Consider the following 19,760-nt stretch of genomic DNA (forward strand, 5'->3'; position numbering starts at 1 on the left):
TTTTTGGGCTGGAGGGGGGCGATGCACCACCTGGCTTGCAGGATCTTAGTTCCCCAGCCAGTGAAAGCACCAAGTCCTAACCACTGGAACATCATGAAATTACCCCTCTATTTTTATTCAAATATGGATATCCAGTTATCCTACTCCCTTTGTTGAAAAGACTATACTTTCCCCCATTGAATTGTCTTGGTAACTTTGTGGGAAATCAACTTACCATAAATGTTAGAATTTATTTCTGAACTTTGAATTCTGTCCCACTTATCTATGTACCTATCTTTGGGTCAATACCACATTGTCTGATTAACTGTGGCTTTTATCTTAAGTTTTAAAATTAGGAAGTCTGAGTCCTCCAATTGTGTTCCACATTTTCAGGTTTGTTTTAGCTATTCTGGTCCCTTTTATTTCCATTTGAAATTTAAAATCAGCTTGTCAATGTCAGTTTCTGCAAGGAAGCCAGCTGGGACATTCATAGGGGTTGTATTTAGTCTATCCATCAATTTAGGATGAATTACTATCTTGGTAATATTGAATCTTCCTATCTAAGAGGATGAAATATCTATTTATTTAGATATTCTTTAATTTTTCTCAGCAGCATTTTGTGGGTTTTAGTGTATAAGTCCCGGAAGAACCTCTGTGCTGAATGAACTGAGGGGTGGAAGGTATGGGAGCAGCTCCAGGTCCTAATGCCACAGATTCCCATTCTTTGTACTGCAAGGTCAGTGATGTTTTGGGAATAAACACTCCTCAGACGGGTATATAGTTTTGGTCAGTTTTCAGAGTGCTGAAATGGTTATTTTGTTAATTTTGTCCAGGTTTACAATGCTTTAGGGAAAGATTTCCTAACCTCATCATTTAGCCATAGCTGGAAGTTTCAACATGTGTGTGTGTTTATGAGAATTTGTGTTCCAACTACTTCTAACTCCAAAATCCCACTGATAGAATATCTTCTGAGCAATGCTAATTCATTCAAAAAAATATGTCAAACTGCCACTTGTCTTGTAAAGACAAAACATATGACTTGGTAACTTTTTGTGTAGCATTGACTATGTGTTAGAGTTGTGATGAAAGTGACTAAAATTGACTGCATAATTTAGTTCAAATAAACAGATATATCAAGCACTTCTTATGTGTTTGGTACACATACACAGGACATAATAGATGAATAAATCATTAGTGTTACCCTAAAGAAATTCTCCATGTTGTGTCAGAGTCTTTAAGTATACTTCAGATCTACAAGTCTTCATAGTCTGAAGTATAAGTAGACAGTCAAGTGTACATCCCTTTGGAGCCTCAGACTCATATAATTAACTGCCTATTCAAAATCTCTATTTGGATGCCTAGCAGGCATCTCAAAATTAACATGTACAAGAATGAATTTGCTCAACCACCTTTTAAAACTAATCTTATTTAGTGACCCCATCTCAATAAGTGGTACTTCTCTCTGCCAAGTTTCAGATACTTGGTAGTTATCCTTGGTTTGTTTTTCTCCTCCCATACCCCCTATCCAATCAGTCACCAAGTCCTCTTGCTTCTACCTCCAAAATATTATCTCATATCTATCTGCTCATTTGTCTCCTACTCTAATGTCAACATCCTAGTCCAAATCATGTTCATTTACTGCCACCACCCCCTCCAAGCTATCATACCTGGACTACTGCCTAGTTTATCACCCTGCATTCCTTCCTAGACAGCTAATATCAATTCTTCACATGTGGGGCAAAGTAATGTCAGGCAAGTGTAATCTCCTCGATTCTGTCTCATCTCAACAAAATTTGAAGTGACAAACCTTAAAGCCCTCGGTGTGTCACAGCTCTTGGACAGACCATGTTATAGCTCTCAGGTCTCGAACAGACCATGGTATAGCTCTTAGATCAGTGTTACAGCTCCATGGTACAGCTCAGTTTTATTTAGAAAACATCAGGAAAATACATCCTTGAGGTGTGAGGGCATGCAGACCCAAAGACACGAAGAGAAGAGAGAACTCTGGCTCTTTGACTCCTCTTTTTATATGTTTTTGCCTCCCACCCTGGGCCTGCCCTACGTAAATTGGGCTAGTCAGGAGTGCTGTTTGTTCTACCTGAGGTCCTCACTCTGATCCTTAGACCTTCCTTTGACCTTCCTTTGTTCTATTTTTGCGGGCTTTTCCCTTCCTTGTCTTTTAGCTACCACCATTTTCGACTCCTATTTCCTATTCTAACTACCTAACAGTAATCTTTGAAAAATGGAAATATGATCACATCACATCCCTGCTTAAAATTTTCAGTGGTTACACAATTGATGTACAATATGGTGCCCAGTTAAGTATGTTATTCAAGAGCCATGGCATTTTAGCCCCAACCTAGTCCAACTAACCTCCCACCTAGATCTCCCACCTAAATTAACATTCCTTCTGTTTGAAGAGGGAAAGGTAAAATTTTACATAACCTCCTTCTCCTTCTGCTTCTGTAACTCAGCTTGCCCCTTGCAAAGTCTAGATCACATAGGTCACATAGTCTCAGAAAGTGGAGACTTGCAATACTAGGAACTGAAGTTTATCTCACTCACCCTTGTCCTACTCTTTCCAATCGCCCAGCCCCTGAAAACCTGCTTAATCATACCTGTCCAGGTCAGGCACCCCCCCCTCCCCATCTTGACCACCCTTCCCACACACGCAAAACCCCTTAGTTTAAACCAGCCTATTAACAGCTAGTGTTGCCCACTACAGTCTGTCTATAAAAACTCTGTAATCCCCTTGTTTGGAGCTCAGAGTTTGGAGTGTTAACTCCTCTGGGCCCACTGGCGTAATAAACCTGAGTTCTGCAACTCTCTGAGTGTGGTGCTTGGTTTCTCGAGTACTGGTTTCTGCAACATGTTTACAGTCTTACTTATATCTATTCTCCACATAGTGAAGAGAATGATTTTTTCTAAAATACAAATACGAGCAGGTCTCTTTTCTCCTTTACTCAGAATCTTCCCATAAGTTTTATGACAAAGTTCATCTCTATTATTGCCTATAAGGTCCTTCATGATCATGCTCCTGCCCATTTCCTCAGCATCATCCCATGGCACCATCACCATTAATCATTACTTTCCAGTCATATTGGCCCATTGTTTCTTAAAGGAGCCAAACTCATTTCTGCCTCAGTACCTTCACATATGTTTTTTCCTTCTGCCTTGAATTAATCCTCATCCTCTTTATCTGATTAATGACTATTCTTCTTTCAGGTCTTATTTTAATTCCCACTTTCAAAGAGAGATCTTCCCTGATCCCACTAAGTACTAGTTATGTACCGTTATCAAACCCTTTCCATTTTCTTTATAGCACTATAACAGTTATAAATATATAGTTTTGCAGTGCTTCATCACTCAAGTCATGTCTAACTCTTTGTGACGCCATGGACTGCAGCCTGCCAGGCTCCTCCGTCCATGGTGGTTCTCCAGGCAAGAATACTGGAGTGGGTTTCCATGCCCTCCTCCTGGGGATCTTTCCAACCCAGGGATCAAACCCAGGTCTCTTGCATTGCAGGTGGATTCTTTACCAGTTGAGCCACTAGGGAAGCCCTTGTACGTGTGTGTGTGTGTGTGTGTGTGTGTGTGTGTGTGTGTGTAGTTAATTTGTTATAACTACTTGTTCTATATAGCTATATAATTATATAGTATTTGTAGGTTAATTATTTAAAATGAGCATTCCTAAAATCTGTGAGGGACCATGATTATATTGTAGTGTCCCTAGCATTTTCTAGCACAGTGTTGGGTGCATAGTAAACACTCAGTAAATATTGGCTGAATTAACTAGTGAACATGCTATAGTAGCGTAGGGAGAAAGAACTTGTTTCCTACTAGGAGGATCTGAAAAGTTGGAGGTTAAAACAGAGGTATTCTAGGCAAAGGAAGCAAAACGTTTGTACAAAGAATTAGGAAATATATTTGAGAAGTAGTAAGGTATTTTCTGTTGCTGAAGCATGGAAATTTCAGTGACACATGGAAGAAAAAGAGAGAATAAGAGGAAGTTAAGGAAAGATGAGTTTGGAGAAGCAGGTCAAGATCAGGGTCATTCTGCCAAACTAAGGAATTCAAGTTCAATTAAATAAATGTTAGGGAGTGACCACATCAGATTTTCTTTAAAGGAAGGTGACTAGAATTGGGCAGAGTGGAAGAGGGACTGGACAGAAAAAAAGAGTAAAGAATAATATGTAAGCAAGTGGGATATATGTGATGCACAATATTTGCATAGCAGTCTGTATATTTTATAGCACCCTCCTAAAACTCTACCATTGTGTGTTTGTGTATGTGCATGTGTGTGTGTGTGAGAGAGATGTCATTCAGATATACTTTAATTTCAGAATTTGTCACAGGGCCTCCCTTTATGTCCTCATGATATCATGATAATTCTTAGTACTAACAATTCTAAAAATATGAAATTATTTCAGCCTGTAACATTTAACTTTTTAAAGTATGTTCACTTATAGGACTATATTTGATTTTCACCCAAAGTCATAAAATAGAGACAACTTTTCTTATTTATCAATGTGAAGACTGGATTCTCAGAGGCTAAAAGACTAGCCTACAGTTATGTAACTAGTAAAGCTAAGATTTAGCATTGCAACCTTTTTCTAAGTCCAAGATCCTTCTCAATTTACTACACATCCATGCATTTTGGTACTAATTTTACTGTTCTTCGTTTTACAACTCATTCTTTTAAAAGTTTCATAATGAGTTTTCATAACTTTGAAATAACAACAAGTTAGCTTCCCTCAAGTTGCTCTTTTGAAACATTTCCACAATCTATACGGCCTGAACAAACAATTTCCTAGATATATGATCATAGATTACAATCTTAACTAAAAAAATATATGTTCATTATTAGCTTGTAAAAAAACACATTAAAAAAAATCTTTAATTAAAAAAAAATCTGTGGGTAGGAATGAGCACTCACATAGAAGAATTGCATTGTATTGGCAGAACAGCAATCATCCCATTTCTTTAGAAAGTGAAGATAAGATGAAAAAAAAAAAGATTAAAGATGCTAAAAGATGGAAATGCTAGTATGACTGAATATCTTTGGGGGAAAATGGTATGGCATGTTTATCATTTATAGTAAGTAATTTCATTTGGAATGTCTTTTTTAAGACTTTATTTTTTAGAGCAGTTTTAGGTTTACAATAAAATTGAGAGAAAGGTACAGAGATTTCATCACATTCTGCCCGCCACATGCTCATGTGTGTGTCTGCTCAGTCACTCAGTCGTGTCTGAGTTTTTGCAACCCCAAGGACTGTAGCTGCCAGGCTTCTATGTCCATGGAATTTTCCAGGCAAGAATACTGGAGTGGGTTGCCAGTTCCCTCTCCAAGGGATGTTCCTAACCCGGTATCTGACCCAGGTTGTATGTTCTTCGTTTGTTTTTACCAAAAATGAACCTACACTGAAACATTATATTCACCCAAAGTCTACCTTAGGATAGTCTACCTTAGGGTAGACTCTTGGCATTGCAGATTCTATGGGTTTGGACAAATGCATGGTGATGTACATGGGCTTCCCTATTCCAATCCCAAAGAAAGGCAATCCCAAAGAATGCTCAAACTGCCGCACAATTGCACTCATCTTACACGCTAGTAAAGTAATGCTCAAAATTCTCCAAGCCAGGCTTCAACAATACGTGAACCGTGAACTTCCAGAGGTTCAAGCTGGTTTTAGAAAAGGCAGAGGAACCAGAGATCAAATTGCCAACATCTGCTGGATCATCAAAAAAGCAACAGAGTTCCAGGAAACCATCTATTTCTGCTTTATTGACTATGCCAAAGCCTTTGACTGTGTGGATCACAATAAATTGTGGAAAATTCTGAAAGAGATGGGAATACCAGGCTACCTGACCCACCTCTTGAGAAACCTATATGCAGGTCAGGAAGCAACAGTTAGAACTGGACATGGACCAACAGACTGGTTCCAAATAGGAAAAGGAGTATGTCAAGACTGTATATTGTCACCCTGCTTATTTAACTTATATGCAGAGTACATCATGAGAAACGCTGAGCTGGAAGAAGCACAAGCTGGAATCCAGATTGCCAGGAGAAATATCAGTAACCTCAGATATGCAGATGACACCACCCTTATGGCAGAAAGTAAAAGTGAAAGAGGAGAGTGAAAAAGTTGTCTTAAAGCTCAACATTCAGAAAACTATGATCATGGCATCTGGTCCCATCACTTCATGGGAAATAGATGGGGAAACAGTGGAAGCAGTGTCATACTTTATTTTTTGGGGCTCCAAAATCACTGCAAGATGGTGATTGCAGCCATGAAATTAAAAGATGCTTACTCCTTGGAAGGAAAGTTATGACCAACCTAGACAGCATATTAAAAAGCAGAGACATTACTTTGCCAACAAAGGTCCGTCTGGTCAAGGCTATGGTTTTTCCAGTGGTCATGTATGGATGTGAGAGTTGGATGTTGAAGAAGACTCTTGAGAGTCCCTTGGACTGCAAGGAGGTCCAACCAGTCCATCCTAAAGGAGATCAGTCCTGGGTGTTCATTGGAAGGACTGATACTGAAGCTGAAACTCCAATACTTTGGCCACCTCATGTGAAGATTTGACTCATTGGAAAAGACCCTGGTGCTGGGAGGGGTTGGGGGCAGGAGGAGAAGGGGACGACAGAGGGTGAGATGGCTGGATGGCATCACCGACTCAATGGACATGAGTTTGAGTAAACTCTGGGAGTTGGTGATGGACAGGGAGGCCTGGTGTGCTGCAATTCATGGGGTCACAAAGAGTCGGATATGACTGAGTGACTGAACTGAACTGAACTGAGTGGCTCAATGGTAAAAGAATCTGTTTGCCAATATAGGAGGTGTGGTTTCAATCTCTGGGTCAGGAAGATCACCTGGAGAAGGAAATAACAGCCCACTCCAGTATTCTTGTCTGGGAAATCCAATGGACAGAGAAACCTAGCAAGCTATAGTCCATGGGATTGCAAGAGAGTTGGACATGACAGTGACTAAACAATAGTGATGACATGTATACACCATTATAGTATCATACATAGTATTTTCACTGCCCTAAATATCCTCTGTGCTCTGCCTATTCATCTCCTCCCCCCACAGCCCCATCCCTGGAAACCACTGAATTTTTTTATCATCTGAGTAGTTTTGCCTTTTTCAGTATAATGGTGTCAAAAATTCAAAGTGAAGTTGAGAAAAATTAAAAGCCACAGTAAGATAAGCCACCTGCAAAAGTAACCCAAGGGACTGCTTCTGAGTAGATAATTTAATTTGGACACACTAAAAGTTTTGGTTGAGTTTCAGGGAGGCATGAATAGAATGTGATCATAAATTTAAAAGGTAAAATCTAATCAATTAATGGAAGACTGAATTATCAGAAAGAAAAAAAAAAACACATTAGGGAAAATCAGAGAACTAGCTGCAAGTTTCCAGCAATGTGTAGGGAATAGAGTGCCCTGATTATCAGATTGGAATACTTTAGTCGCCCACCCAATGGTGGATATTGGTAGGTAGATCAAATTAAATCTTGAGGCAGTAATCATTAAGAATATCTGCTGACTCATTTTTTAATGATTCCAGGTTCACCATGGTAATTTATGACTAATTTGACTTTGTACGTGTTTTATCTAATGGATTCGGGATGTTGGTTATCAAACTGAACAACCATGTGTTTACAACATTTCTAGTTATAAACTAATGGATGGGTATCTGATTTATACATTGATATCAAGTGACTTTAGTTAGTGTGAATTAGGCTCCCTCATCCAGGTACAACTGGCACACTGATAAAAATAGTATAAAGTTTTACATAGGTTGAAGCAAATATTATGTCTGTATGGAAAAGCATATGGGTAACATCATTTATCTATTTGCAATCAAGAAAAGAACTAAGTTGTTATAAAGAATATGCTTATGTTTCCTCTTCTTTTTATTGTTTCTTGTTGAAATTTCCTCATGGAATGGTTTTTGGACATTTTACCATAATAACCTGAGGAAATTATTAAAATTACATATTTGTGGGACTTAGAGATTCTGATAACACTTAAGTCTGGGATGAAGCATAGAACTCTGCATTAAAACAAAAACCAAAAAACAGCCTGTATGATTCTGAGCTTGAGCATTAGTGGACTTTACCTTGAATAACACTGTTTTACAGAAAAAATAATGCTGTATTTAAATAAACCTGTGGTTCTTAAAGCAATTTTTCACAGCTGGGAAAAATTCATAATTTCTGTTAGATTTCTGTTGTAATGATATCATAATCAGTTTCTAGACTAGAGGTTTTCAGACCTCTAGTCATAACTGTGTATTCAAATCACAGCAAGGATTGAGGAAGTGGATGGCAGGTTTGTAAGGATAACAGACAGGGGCAGGGCTAAGGAAAGACAAAATGGCTACCATTTTCACTGTACTGTGTGCCCCAAGGTGAGGAAAAGAAAGTAGAATCCTTTTAAGTCTTCCCTGTTCAGGAGCAGAAGCAAATAAGTAAGTACTGATGCCAAGGTGCAGCCTAGGCAATATAACCCCCTTCCAAATTCTTATCATCTCCACATCTCCAAGTGAGACAATCTAAGTAAAATCAATGTGCTTCCTATGAAAATGCAACTTTTAAGTCCCTAACTTTCTCTGATGAGAAGAGCTGACTCATTGGAAAAGACCTTGATACTGGGAAAGATTGAGAGCAGGAAGAGAAGGGGATGATAGAGGATGAGATGATTGGATGGCATCACTGTCTCAATGGACATGAGTTTGGGCAAACTCCAGGAGATGGTGAAGTACAGGGAAACCTGGCGTGCTGCAGTTCATGGGGTTGCAAAGAGTTGGATAGAACTTTCCAACTGAACAACAGCAACTCTCACTCAGAGCCAGATTGCTACCCCTAAATACCTCTTACATACAAATTTTCTGGCTTACTCTGGTAATGAGGAACTATTTAATTGAGGATTTGCATTTGAAAGAGGATTCAGGAGATGGGAGTGAGGGGAACGTAAGGGTAAGAAATTGGTTGGTAGAAAGTGGTATAGGTTAGGATGACAAACAAGGTGGCAGAACTAGAGTTTGAATCCGTCAGACTCCAAAGTCTATATACCTCTTTATTAAATTTTTCTAACATGAATGTATATAAGAATTACCTGAGGGTCATGTTAAAAATATGTGTTCATGACCCCAGAAGTTATGATTTAGTAGGTCTTATATGGAGTCCAGAAACCTATATTATTATCAAGTATCACAGATATTAATAATTCTGATGCAGATGATCAGTGGACATATTTTGAGAAGAATTTCCTAGAGAAATAGTCCTCAAACCATTTGGTTTAAGGATCCCTTTACACTATTAGAAATTACTGAGAACCCCAAGGAGCATTTGTTTATGTGGTAAAGAATATCTGATAAATGATAGCTATTGATATTTATGGCATTAAAAACTAAACAGAAATTTTTAAATATTAATCCATTCGAAAATGCTAATAATAAGACCATTAAATTTTAACTAGATAACATTGTGTGAAAAATAATTATATCTTCAAAATTGAAAACATCTAATTAATAGAGATGTATTAGTTTAACATTTTTCAAATCTCTTTTATGTTGACTTAATAATTCTCATATATATTTCTACATTCAATTTGTTATGATGCAATGTTTTGGTTGAAGTATATGAAAAAGAAAAAAACCCAAAAACTCAAGCCTCACACAAATAACATATTTGCAGACAACATGAAAAGAGCCTGGAGACTCCTATGGATACAGGCATCACACTTTGACTTAGTGTCTTTAAAGTAATAGCTATTATTGCTATCAGAAATAGCTATGTTCTTCAGTCTGTATTAGTCATAAAAGTTTAGGGACACTAAAGAAGGTAGAAAAATTAATTTGTTTCTTAGACTGTTTGGAGTTGTTAAATGATTTCATAAAATGTATCCCAATATTACTCCTTTATTAATTTACTTTATAAGTTTGAAAGCACTATAGAAATGTAAAATAGGAGTCCAGGTGTTTGGGCAGAATTTTGTTTATAGAAATTGGGATTCAGAACAAAGATTTCTTTCAGGGTAGAGGAATATCAATAGGCAATGAGGAAGGAAACATTAGGTGAACATAGGAATACATAGGTAGGAAAAGTATAAAAGCAGTGAATAATCTGGAGTTGCTTATAGTGGATATTTGCAGTTGAATAAATAACTATAATGTGAGAAAGTGCTAATTATAACCTTTTAAGGAGAGTTAGTACTTTGCCTGAATAAAATAACCTTTTCTTCTGGTCACACACCTCTTCAAATTTGGTTACTTTTTGTTGCTGTTGCTTTAAGTTTTAGTTCTATAACCTAAAACTTGCTGCCAAATTATGCAAAGACTTTAACAAATATTATCTCATTTCTTATCTTTGGTCAAAGTGGAAGCACCTGAAAAGGAGATTGGAAAAAGGCAGCTAGGAAAGTGAGAGGAAAATTGAATGTTTATAATCTTGGAAGCCATTTGAGGTAAGTGGTTCAAGGAGGAGGGAGGGAGTAATCCAATGTGTCAATTGATGCTGATTGATGAAGTTAAGATAGAAAATGAAAATTGATCATTAGATTTACTGGCATGAAGATGATTAATGACCTGGACAACAGAAGTTCCCATGGAGTGGTTGAGGTGAAAAAGCCCCAAGGTGGTTTTCATTGGTTTTAGTGATAAAATAGCATGTTTCTGTGCTAATGTGTTTTTCAAGAGCTTCAGTAGTGAACACAGTACATGCAAATCTTTTCCTTATAGAACCTATAATCCAGTAATTCAAGCTGATGAAAGCAAGTTTTCTTCCATTTCAGCATGCTATACACATACAGCCTGCCCAGGTAGCTCAGTGGTACCACTGTCTGCCAACGCAGGAGCCGCAGGAGACTCGGGTTCAATCCCTGGGTTGGAAAGATCTCCTGGAGGAGGAAATGGCAACCCACTCCAATATTCCTGCCTGGAAATTTTCATGGACAGAGAGGAGCCTAGTGGGCTGTAGTTCATGGGGTCGCAAAGAGTCAGACATGACTGAGCACTCTCATGCAGATACACATTTTAGATGTTTCTCTAATTTTTAGGATGTCAAATTTGTTTTTAAGATGAGAAATTTCATGCTAAAACAATTAGGAATAAATCAGCCAAATAGATTACAAAATTTTGATAGGCCTGCTTATCAGAAGAGTTAAAGGATTACATAAGTAATCTGTATGCTCACATTCAGTGCTGTTCAGCAATTTGGGGTTAGAATTGACTCGTCCAATAGAGAAAAACAGTTATCTAGAGTTACTGAATCTGAAGTAAATCAAGAAAATGTACTGAGATCTTCAGGTTCCTGATTCAGACAATAATATAGGCAGATTATTTCAGTGTCTGTCAAAGGGTGAGAAAGATTCAGGGGAGTCTAGGTAAAAACAGCTGACTTCCTAGTGTGGAATTTTCCTATATTCCTGACTACTGCATGACAACTGCTGCTGGCAATGATATGACAAATAGGTAAAAATAACTGATATGATATGTTAAGTGTCAGGTTAGCAAATTCTTTGACTCAGAATATCTGCGAAAGTAATGGATAGAGAGCATGGTAATCTGGGCAGTACTATAGTCTTTACTCTTTAGGAATCTGCAATCCGGTGAGGGAAAAGGAAATTACAAGTGACACTCTACATATACATGGCAGGAACATATACAGCCATGCAAAGGGGCAGAGACAGGTAATAAGTAATCTGGACTGCACTTCTCTGGTGGCTCAGCTGGTAATGAATGCTCCTGCAATGCGGTAGACCAGGGTTCAATCCCTGGGTTGGGAACGTCCCCTGGAGAAGGGAACAGCTACCCACTCCAGTATTCTGGCCTGGAGAATTCCATGTATAGTTCATGTCTCAAAGAGTGACATGACTGAACGACTTTCACACACAATCTGGACTATAAAGGGAAGAAACTTTTAGTAATTTATAGATTATCCAGGCTGATTTGAAGTTTCCATTTGCTTTTTGCTGATTATAGTTAACACTGTTCCTTAAGCATCCCCATACTTGCAGATGTGAAGAGAGATGGGAAAACATGAATCAGTCCATTTTAGCAACTCTGTTAACCAGGTTGGGTAAGGAAAGAAATGAAAATAGTGAGTGAAATGGTGTTTTTGAGTTTTCTATACATTTCTATTTTCTCAAGTTATCTTCATTATCATTAAAGTTAGTTGTATCCACCACATGGTTATGCAGAAAAACACATTGGCTAGTTTAAGCTATACTCCCACACCAAAGAAAGATTTATGCTTCATGTATCTGAAAATTCTAGATTAATATGACAATTAATAGAACATCTGCTACAGGTTGTCCCAATTTGTAGAAACTGATATTATCAACCAATTTAAATTTTGTTAGCATTAGACACTTTCCTGCTCTTTCAAGGGAGCATTTGTCCTATGACCTTCTGAACTTAAGGGATAGATTTACAGCTACAAATAATCATCATATTTTCTTTAGAGTCCTCAGCAAGAATTTGCCAGCCATTTTTCATGCTATTGATATAACATTCTTTAATAATGCAGGCTTTAAATCAGGCTGCCAGGGGTCCAATCTTCGCTCTACTACTATCAGACATTGGAAAAATTATTTAACCTTCCTGAGACTCACTTTGCTCATCTGTCAGATAGGAAAATAATAGCATCTACTTCATGAAGTAGTGAGAATTCAATGAGATAATCCATGTAGACCACTTGGAACAGTGCCTGTTCATGGTGAATACTGAATAATTGTAATCATTATTACATGACTGGTGGAAATACTCATAGGAATATCAAGTCTTTACATTTATATAGACTCTAATACTTTTCAGACTGTGACCAAAAAATTTCATTCGAAATTTGAAATTTCAATTTCATTTGAACCTGGGAGCAGGTGACAGGATTGAAACCTGAGACACAGAGAGGTTATGTAATTTGTCTGAGAGCACTCAGTAAGTTAATAGGGAAGCTGGTCCTTCACCTCTATAATGATGCTGAATTCTAATGATGATTGCTGCATCAGTGAAGTTAAACAGCCTGCCTAGTGAATTTTCCTAAAATAATCTGCCTTCATCAAGCCAACTCTTCCTCAGTGTTTTTCTTGGAATTGAAAACTAAGTTTTCTCCCCCTTGATATGAATACTGAGTTATCTCTTTCACATGGTTTTCCAAATCAGGCAAGTCCAGCATACTAAAGTATTATTAATACAAGTTTTCACACTTTCCGATGCTTTACAGTATACCTCATTATTGTTTCAAATAAGCATCTATACGTTAGTTATTATAAGAAGTCTGTATGACCTGGCCTTTGAATTTTTAGGAAATTTGCATATGTAGTCATTTGTGAGATGAGAGGTGACAAGTAAATACACCTAGCTGCGTTGCTTTTAGTTTATAGTCAGTATATTCATATGTATACATTACATCAAATTATCTATTCTGGTTTTAGAAATATACTTTAAAAAATTCATGTAAGGGTGGCAGAGTACAGAAGGTAGTAATTGAAGCATTGATACATGAAAAAACAACTGAAGTTATTTAAAGCTATGCATAAGTAAATGTGTTTTGAACTGTGTTCCCTGGCAAAATAAAAGCTTCCCTTGTTTGCTTCCTATGCTTAGGACTTATCTTTCATACATTGTTGGAAGAGCTGACAAGTGTATACTGGCACAAGTAGATCCAGGGAAAAGTTGACAGATTTTAAACTACAACTGAGTTTGGATTCACAGTACATTGCCTCAATAAGCATCTCATGATTCTCTCATATAAAATACATCACTTTTTTAAAAAATACATCACTTTTAACACAAAATGTGGATAAAATTATAAGGAATAAATGGAAGGTACAATTCTATCTCACTTTGAACTTATAATGTATGAGTTAAATTCCATTCACAAAACTGGTGAGATGTGAGTGAGATTGATTTTAGATATTCAGTGCTGAAAAACACAGACAAGCTTTGTGACTTGAAGTATCTTGTCAAGGGTTTACATAAAACTTATTTATTAAATAGAAATTTGGACAATGGGGAGAAAAGATGTGGTAAATCTTATTTGGGGAGTCTATTTTCATAGAAGTCATGTCACACAGATGGAAAGAAACTAGTATGCAGTTAGCACTAGTTCATGTAAGGTGGTCCCTTGAGTAGAGGAACTGGAATTTTCAGTGGTCCTAGGATGTTTTGGTTACGTTATGTATAACCATGAGTTACCGCATCTAATCACACACAACAGGGCAAAATCTGTTCTCAAGGAAGACTCAAGAAAATCATTAGTGAACATCTAAAACTTATCAAGTGCCCTGACAAAATAAGTACATTTTAGGCAAATGCTTAGTTGAATTTGGTGTGTGTGTGTGTAAAATCGTTTTCTACAGAGTGTTTCTTAAAACATTGATGCTGACCCTATAAACAATACTGTTATTTTGTTCATGACTTCTTGACTAGGGCAAAATGTTACTGGGGCAGAGTTGTTCTTCTGAGGGCCTTTGTTCTTTTCTTTAACTATACTCAGAATTTTAAAACATTTTCAGAAATGTATGCAGGAGAGTGCCATTCCTACTAGTTGAGAAACAATCATGATATGGACTCTATTGATGATGAGTCAGTCATGTCACCTAGATGCCACATTATAGTAAACACAGTGTTTTGTGTTCCATCTCCAAATAATTTATATTTGTCATCCAAGTGCCAGGTACTTAGTTCAAGGTTAGTACATGATTGAATAAATTAAAATCATTTCCTATTTCCTAGCTCTGTCTGCTGAAAGAGTCCAGAAGCAGCAATATTCCAATGGGGGCTAATGCACAGGATATACAAGTTGATCCTAGAGTGTCTTGTAGAATCAGAAAGTAAGGAAGTATTTAGAAGACAAAATGGAAAGGGTGTGTCAAAAGGATACAGGAGCCAACTAAAAGAGCCCCTGAAGGCCACCGCTGAAATAATTTCAACAACAAAATAAGTAAAGTAGTATTGAAATATTGCCTGAAGTATAAGCTTAATTAAAACTCATGATCTATACTGATACAGTGATCAAATCTCCATACACAAGGATTTCAAATATTTTATGTAGCTATTTCCTATCAAGGAGGTAGAGCATAAGTCTCTATTACTTAAGCGTGGCTTGTACATAGTGACATCCTTTCAAAGAGTACAGTATGGAAACAGAGTATGTATGATCTTGCAGTAGAAAAAGTTGGCAAACATTCACTACCTCAGTCTTGTGATCAACATTAACATCATGATAAGTCACCTTCACATGTACCCTCTATTTAATGTAATGAGAATTGTACTTTACTTGTGTTCTTTCTTCCAAGAACTTGCAGTCTAATTCTAAACATGAGAAAAACATCAGACAAACCCAAATTGAAGAGTGTACTGAAAAATCAACATCTGATCAATACTCCTCACAACGAAGAAAACTGTGAGTAACTGCCAGTCTAGAAGAGCCTGGGAGACATGATTACTAAATGTTATATGGTATACTGGATAGATTCCTAGAACAGAAAAAGGATATTAACTTAAAAACTAAGGAAATTTGAATAAAAAATAGACTTTAGTTAATATGAATGTGTCAGTATTGGTTCATTAGTTGTGGCAAAAGTACATGTAATGTAAGACATTATCAATAAGAAAACTAGATGCAAAGGATTCTTGCAACTTTATTATAAATCTAAAGATATTCTAAAACAGAAAGTTTGTTTTAAAAAACATTTTACTTCATCATCATAAAACATAAATAATAACAATGATTTGTTTTTCTGAATCACCTGATGTGAAGAGTTGACTCATTGGAAAAGACCCTGATGCTGGGATGGATTGGGGGCAGGAGGAGAAGGGGACGACAGAGGATGAGATGGTTGGATGGCATCACCGACTCGATGGACATGGGTTTGAGTAAACTGCAGGAGTTGGTGATGGACAGGGAAGCCTGGCGTGCTGCGATTCATGGGGTCGCAGAGTCAGACACGACTGAGCGACTGAACTGAACTGAACTGAAGAGAAATAAGAGGGTGAAGTACTCATTTCTTTAAAATAAACAATTAGCTAAAATTTATACTTAGAACTTTATCCTCTCATAGCCTTTCTTTTCCATTTTATCTCTTGAATTTGCAATATTTTATTGCTGCTCTAAATTTCTGGTATCATCCTTAAGATATGAGACTGATCCCTTGTCAATTGACAATTCTGTAGACAGAAAAAGAGGCAATATTTCAGATTCTACACCTTTTCTCTGGAATGATAAATGCTCCATGACACAGCTATGCCAGAGGGAATTCACCTGAAGTGAAGGCTTTTAATATAGCACAGCGTTGTATCATCTTGATTCCAGTCAAAATAAGGGATAATTTATCCCTCAAAACAGTCATGCTACCAGCTAGAATAGAATATGTTGTTGCTTGAGTTTTATTTAGAAGAAAGATATCATTTTTTATATACTTGCTAAAACTAGTATTTTCAGGAAATTTTCAAGTATCATTAAACATCTCCATAAACGCTCTTTTTTTTCTTATTTGATCTGTGAATTCCATAAAACTGTGACGATCCTATATATTATTAGTTGGTGTGAAATAGCAGAACACAATGATAATTAAAGGTATTGGTAGCATATATGTTTGTATATGTGTGCATATGTCATGTCAGTCAGTTCAGTTATCAGTTGTGTACAACTCTCTGTGACCCCATGGACTGCAGCACACCAGGCCTCCCTGTCCATCACCAGCTCCCTAAGTTTCCTCAAACACATGTCCATTGAGTCAGTGATACCATCCAACCATCTCATCCTTTGTCATCCCCTTCTCCTGCTGCCCTCAATCTTTCCCAGCATCAGGCTCTTTTCAAATGAGTCAGTTCTTCGCATCAGGTGGCCAAAGTATTGGAGTTTCAGCTTCAGCATCAGTCCTTCCAATGAACATTCAGGACTGATTTCCTTTAGGATGGACTGGTTAGATCTCCTTGCAGTCCAGGGGACTCTCAAGAGTCTTCTCCAACACCATAGTTCAAAAGCATCAATTCTTCCACGCTCAACTTTCTTTATAGTCCAACTCCCACATCCATACATGACTACTAGAAAAACTATAGCTTTGAATAGACAGATCTTTGTTGGCAAAGTAGTGTTTCTGCTTTTAAATATGCTATTTGGGTTGGTCATAACTTTTCTTCCAAGGAGTAAGTGTCTTTTAATTTCATGGCTGCAGTCACCATCTGCAGTGATTTTGGAGCCCCCAAAAATATAGTCTGCCACTGTTTCCCCCATCTATTTGCAATAAAGTAATGGGACCAGATGCCATGATCTTAGTTTTCTGAATGTTGAGTTTTAAGCCAACTTTTTCACTCTCCTCTTTCACTTTCATCAAGAGGCTTTTTAGTTCTTTGCTTTCTGTCGTAAGTGTGGTATCATCTGCATGTCTGAGGTTATTGATATTTCTCCCGAAAATTTTGATTCCAGCTTGTGCTTCATCCAGTCCTGCATTTCTCGTGATGTACTCTGCATATACGTTAAATAAGCAGAGTGACAACATATAGCCTTGACATACTCCTTTCCTTATTTGGAAGCAGTCTGTTGTTCCATGTCCAGTTCTCACTGCTGCTACTTGACCTGCATACAGATTTCTCAGGCGGCAGGTCAGGTGGTCTGGTGTTCCCATCTCTTTAAGAATTTTCCACAGTTTGTAGTGATCTACACAGTCAAAGGCTGTGGCATTGTCAATAAAGCATAAGTAGATGTTTTTCTGGAACTCTCTTGCTTTTTCAATGATCCAGCAATGTTGGCAACTTGATCTCTGGTTCCTTTGCCTTTTCTAAATCCGTCTTGAACATCTGGAAGTTCACAGTTCACGTACTGTTGAAGCCTGGCTTAGAGAATTTTGAGCATTACTTTGCTAGCATATGTGCATATGATTATTTTATAATATAGTAGACTCATTGATTTCTTAAAGCCTTTAAGTAGGTTTATGAGGCATATATTTCAGTAGCATGATATTTAAACTTACATTAACTAGTGGTAATAAAGAACATTAATTTTTTTTTAATAGAGGCTGCATCCAAATGTCCAGAACTTTGCAGAAGAGTTGGATATTTTAAAGTCTCAGAACTATTGCCAACTATTTGCAAAGATTTTTCAGCTGAAGTCCCTATGTCTGTGAGAGAGAATACATTGCCTACAGTTTGACATATCATTAAAAAATTGAATGAAATGATTTGTAAAATAGAGTAGCTCTTTAAAGTAACTAGCCTTGTTGATAGTGACAATTGAAATTAAGACTGTGAAACACTAAAATATGCTTTAAGTTAATTTGAATTCATATTGACATTCACCTGAGCATGTTCAATGAAAAATGGTGTTGATACAATCACCTTTAACATGGAGAAGTGGATATGATGACTGGTTTACAACAGTGTAGTGATGTGAATATATGCATTGCATTTGGCTTTTCCTTTTCACCTCAGGGCCTTAGCATCTGATATTCCTTGTGCTTGCAACATACAGTCAACTTTGGCTCTTTTATTACTCCTTTACTCTTTAGTCACCTGCATCTAGCTAGCTCTAATTTATCCATCAGGTCTCAGTTACATGTTAATTGTATTTTAGTATCTCAGAGTTGACCTTCTATTCTAAATTAGTTCACGAATTATTCATAGTGTCCTATGTTTTTCTTTTATCATTCTAATCGTGATTATAATTAATACTCACTTGTTTGATATTTGTGTAATAACTTTTACCTTTACTAGACCATGCTCTCCATCGGGTATAGCATAGTGTCTGGTGCATAATAGATGATCAAAAGGGAGTTGTTATAAAAATGAATGAACAGATAACTGTTTTAACACTTAGATCACTAGCAAGGCTGTTACAATTTGTATGTAATACTTATACAAAATCAGCATACTTCATACAAATGAATAGAGATAAAGAAAATAAAGTTTCTCTTCTAAAATAGAAACAGAAAGTAAGCCAGAGTACTTTTAAGACAGAGTACCTGAGCAGGAGACTTTGTTGCTGTTATTTTTTTCCTCGGTGTTATTATCTTCTGAGAAAAGAACACACATATTCTGCAAGTCTGAAGGCCTCCCACAATACTTGTCTGGTGTTATTTCAAATTGTAATTATTGTTCTCAAAACTCCTATGCTATCTCAACCTGTCAGTCGTAGCAGATGACCTTGGCATGTATGATTGAGTGAAAATGAAGGCTCTTATGTGAGAAATGCTTCAAATTTCCCCCTTTCATCTCCCCTGTCACTAACAAAAGAAAAAAAAAACAAACCTATACCCATACTCTTTATTCTTTTCCTCTGCTCTTTCAAGAAGGGAGATCCTCTAACTATGCCTTTGATTCCTCTCTGTTTCTTCTATGGTTTTACCACAAAGAATTATTGCCTCTCTTTCCTGTCTTCTTTAAAGTCTTTCTATTTAAACATCATCACCTTCTGAATATGTTCAAGTTTCTTCTATGATAAAAAACAAACAAGATGGGCATCTAGGTTGCTTCCATGCCCTGGCTATTGTAAACAGTGCTGCGATGAATATTGGGGTGCACGTGTCTCTTTCAGATCTGGTTTCCTCAGTGTGTATGCCCAAGAGTGGGATCGCTGGGTCATATGGCAGTTCTATTTCCAATTTTTAAAGGAATTTAGAAAGATGGTAACGATAACCCTATATGCAAAGCAGAAAAAGAGACACAGAAGTACAGAACAGACTTTTGAACTCTGTGGGAGAAGGTGAGGGTGGATGTTTTGAAAGAACAGCATGTATATTATCTATGGTGAAACAGATCACCAGCCCAGGTGGG

The 19,760-nt window shown here is 37.1% G+C and overlaps 1 protein-coding gene across 12 annotated transcripts in view; it reads left to right on the forward strand.

The window, feature by feature from the left end:
• FAM133A (family with sequence similarity 133 member A) overlaps window positions 1-19,760 on the forward strand; it is a 45,472-nt gene that overhangs the window by 17,620 nt on the left and 8,092 nt on the right. For 5 of the 12 annotated variants that reach the window (XM_065916244.1, XM_065916238.1, XM_065916240.1 and 2 more), the window contains 2 exons: window positions 10,367-10,453; window positions 15,287-15,393. The exons of 2 other annotated variants lie outside the window; for them this stretch is intronic. Coding sequence is in view for 9 of the 10 variants with exons in the window: in XM_065916238.1 (XP_065772310.1) it covers window positions 15,309-15,393 (85 nt within the window). In the remaining variant the exon portion in view is untranslated. Of the gene's footprint in view, window positions 1-682; window positions 716-8,435; window positions 8,457-10,366; window positions 10,454-15,286; window positions 15,394-19,760 lie in introns of those variants that run through there. 5 more of the 12 variants (XM_065916235.1, XM_065916236.1, XM_065916247.1 and 2 more) reach the window with 3 other exon arrangements.

Source organism: Muntiacus reevesi, chromosome X, assembly GCF_963930625.1.
Source record: "Muntiacus reevesi chromosome X, mMunRee1.1, whole genome shotgun sequence".
NCBI classification, from domain to species: Eukaryota; Metazoa; Chordata; class Mammalia; order Artiodactyla; family Cervidae; genus Muntiacus; species Muntiacus reevesi.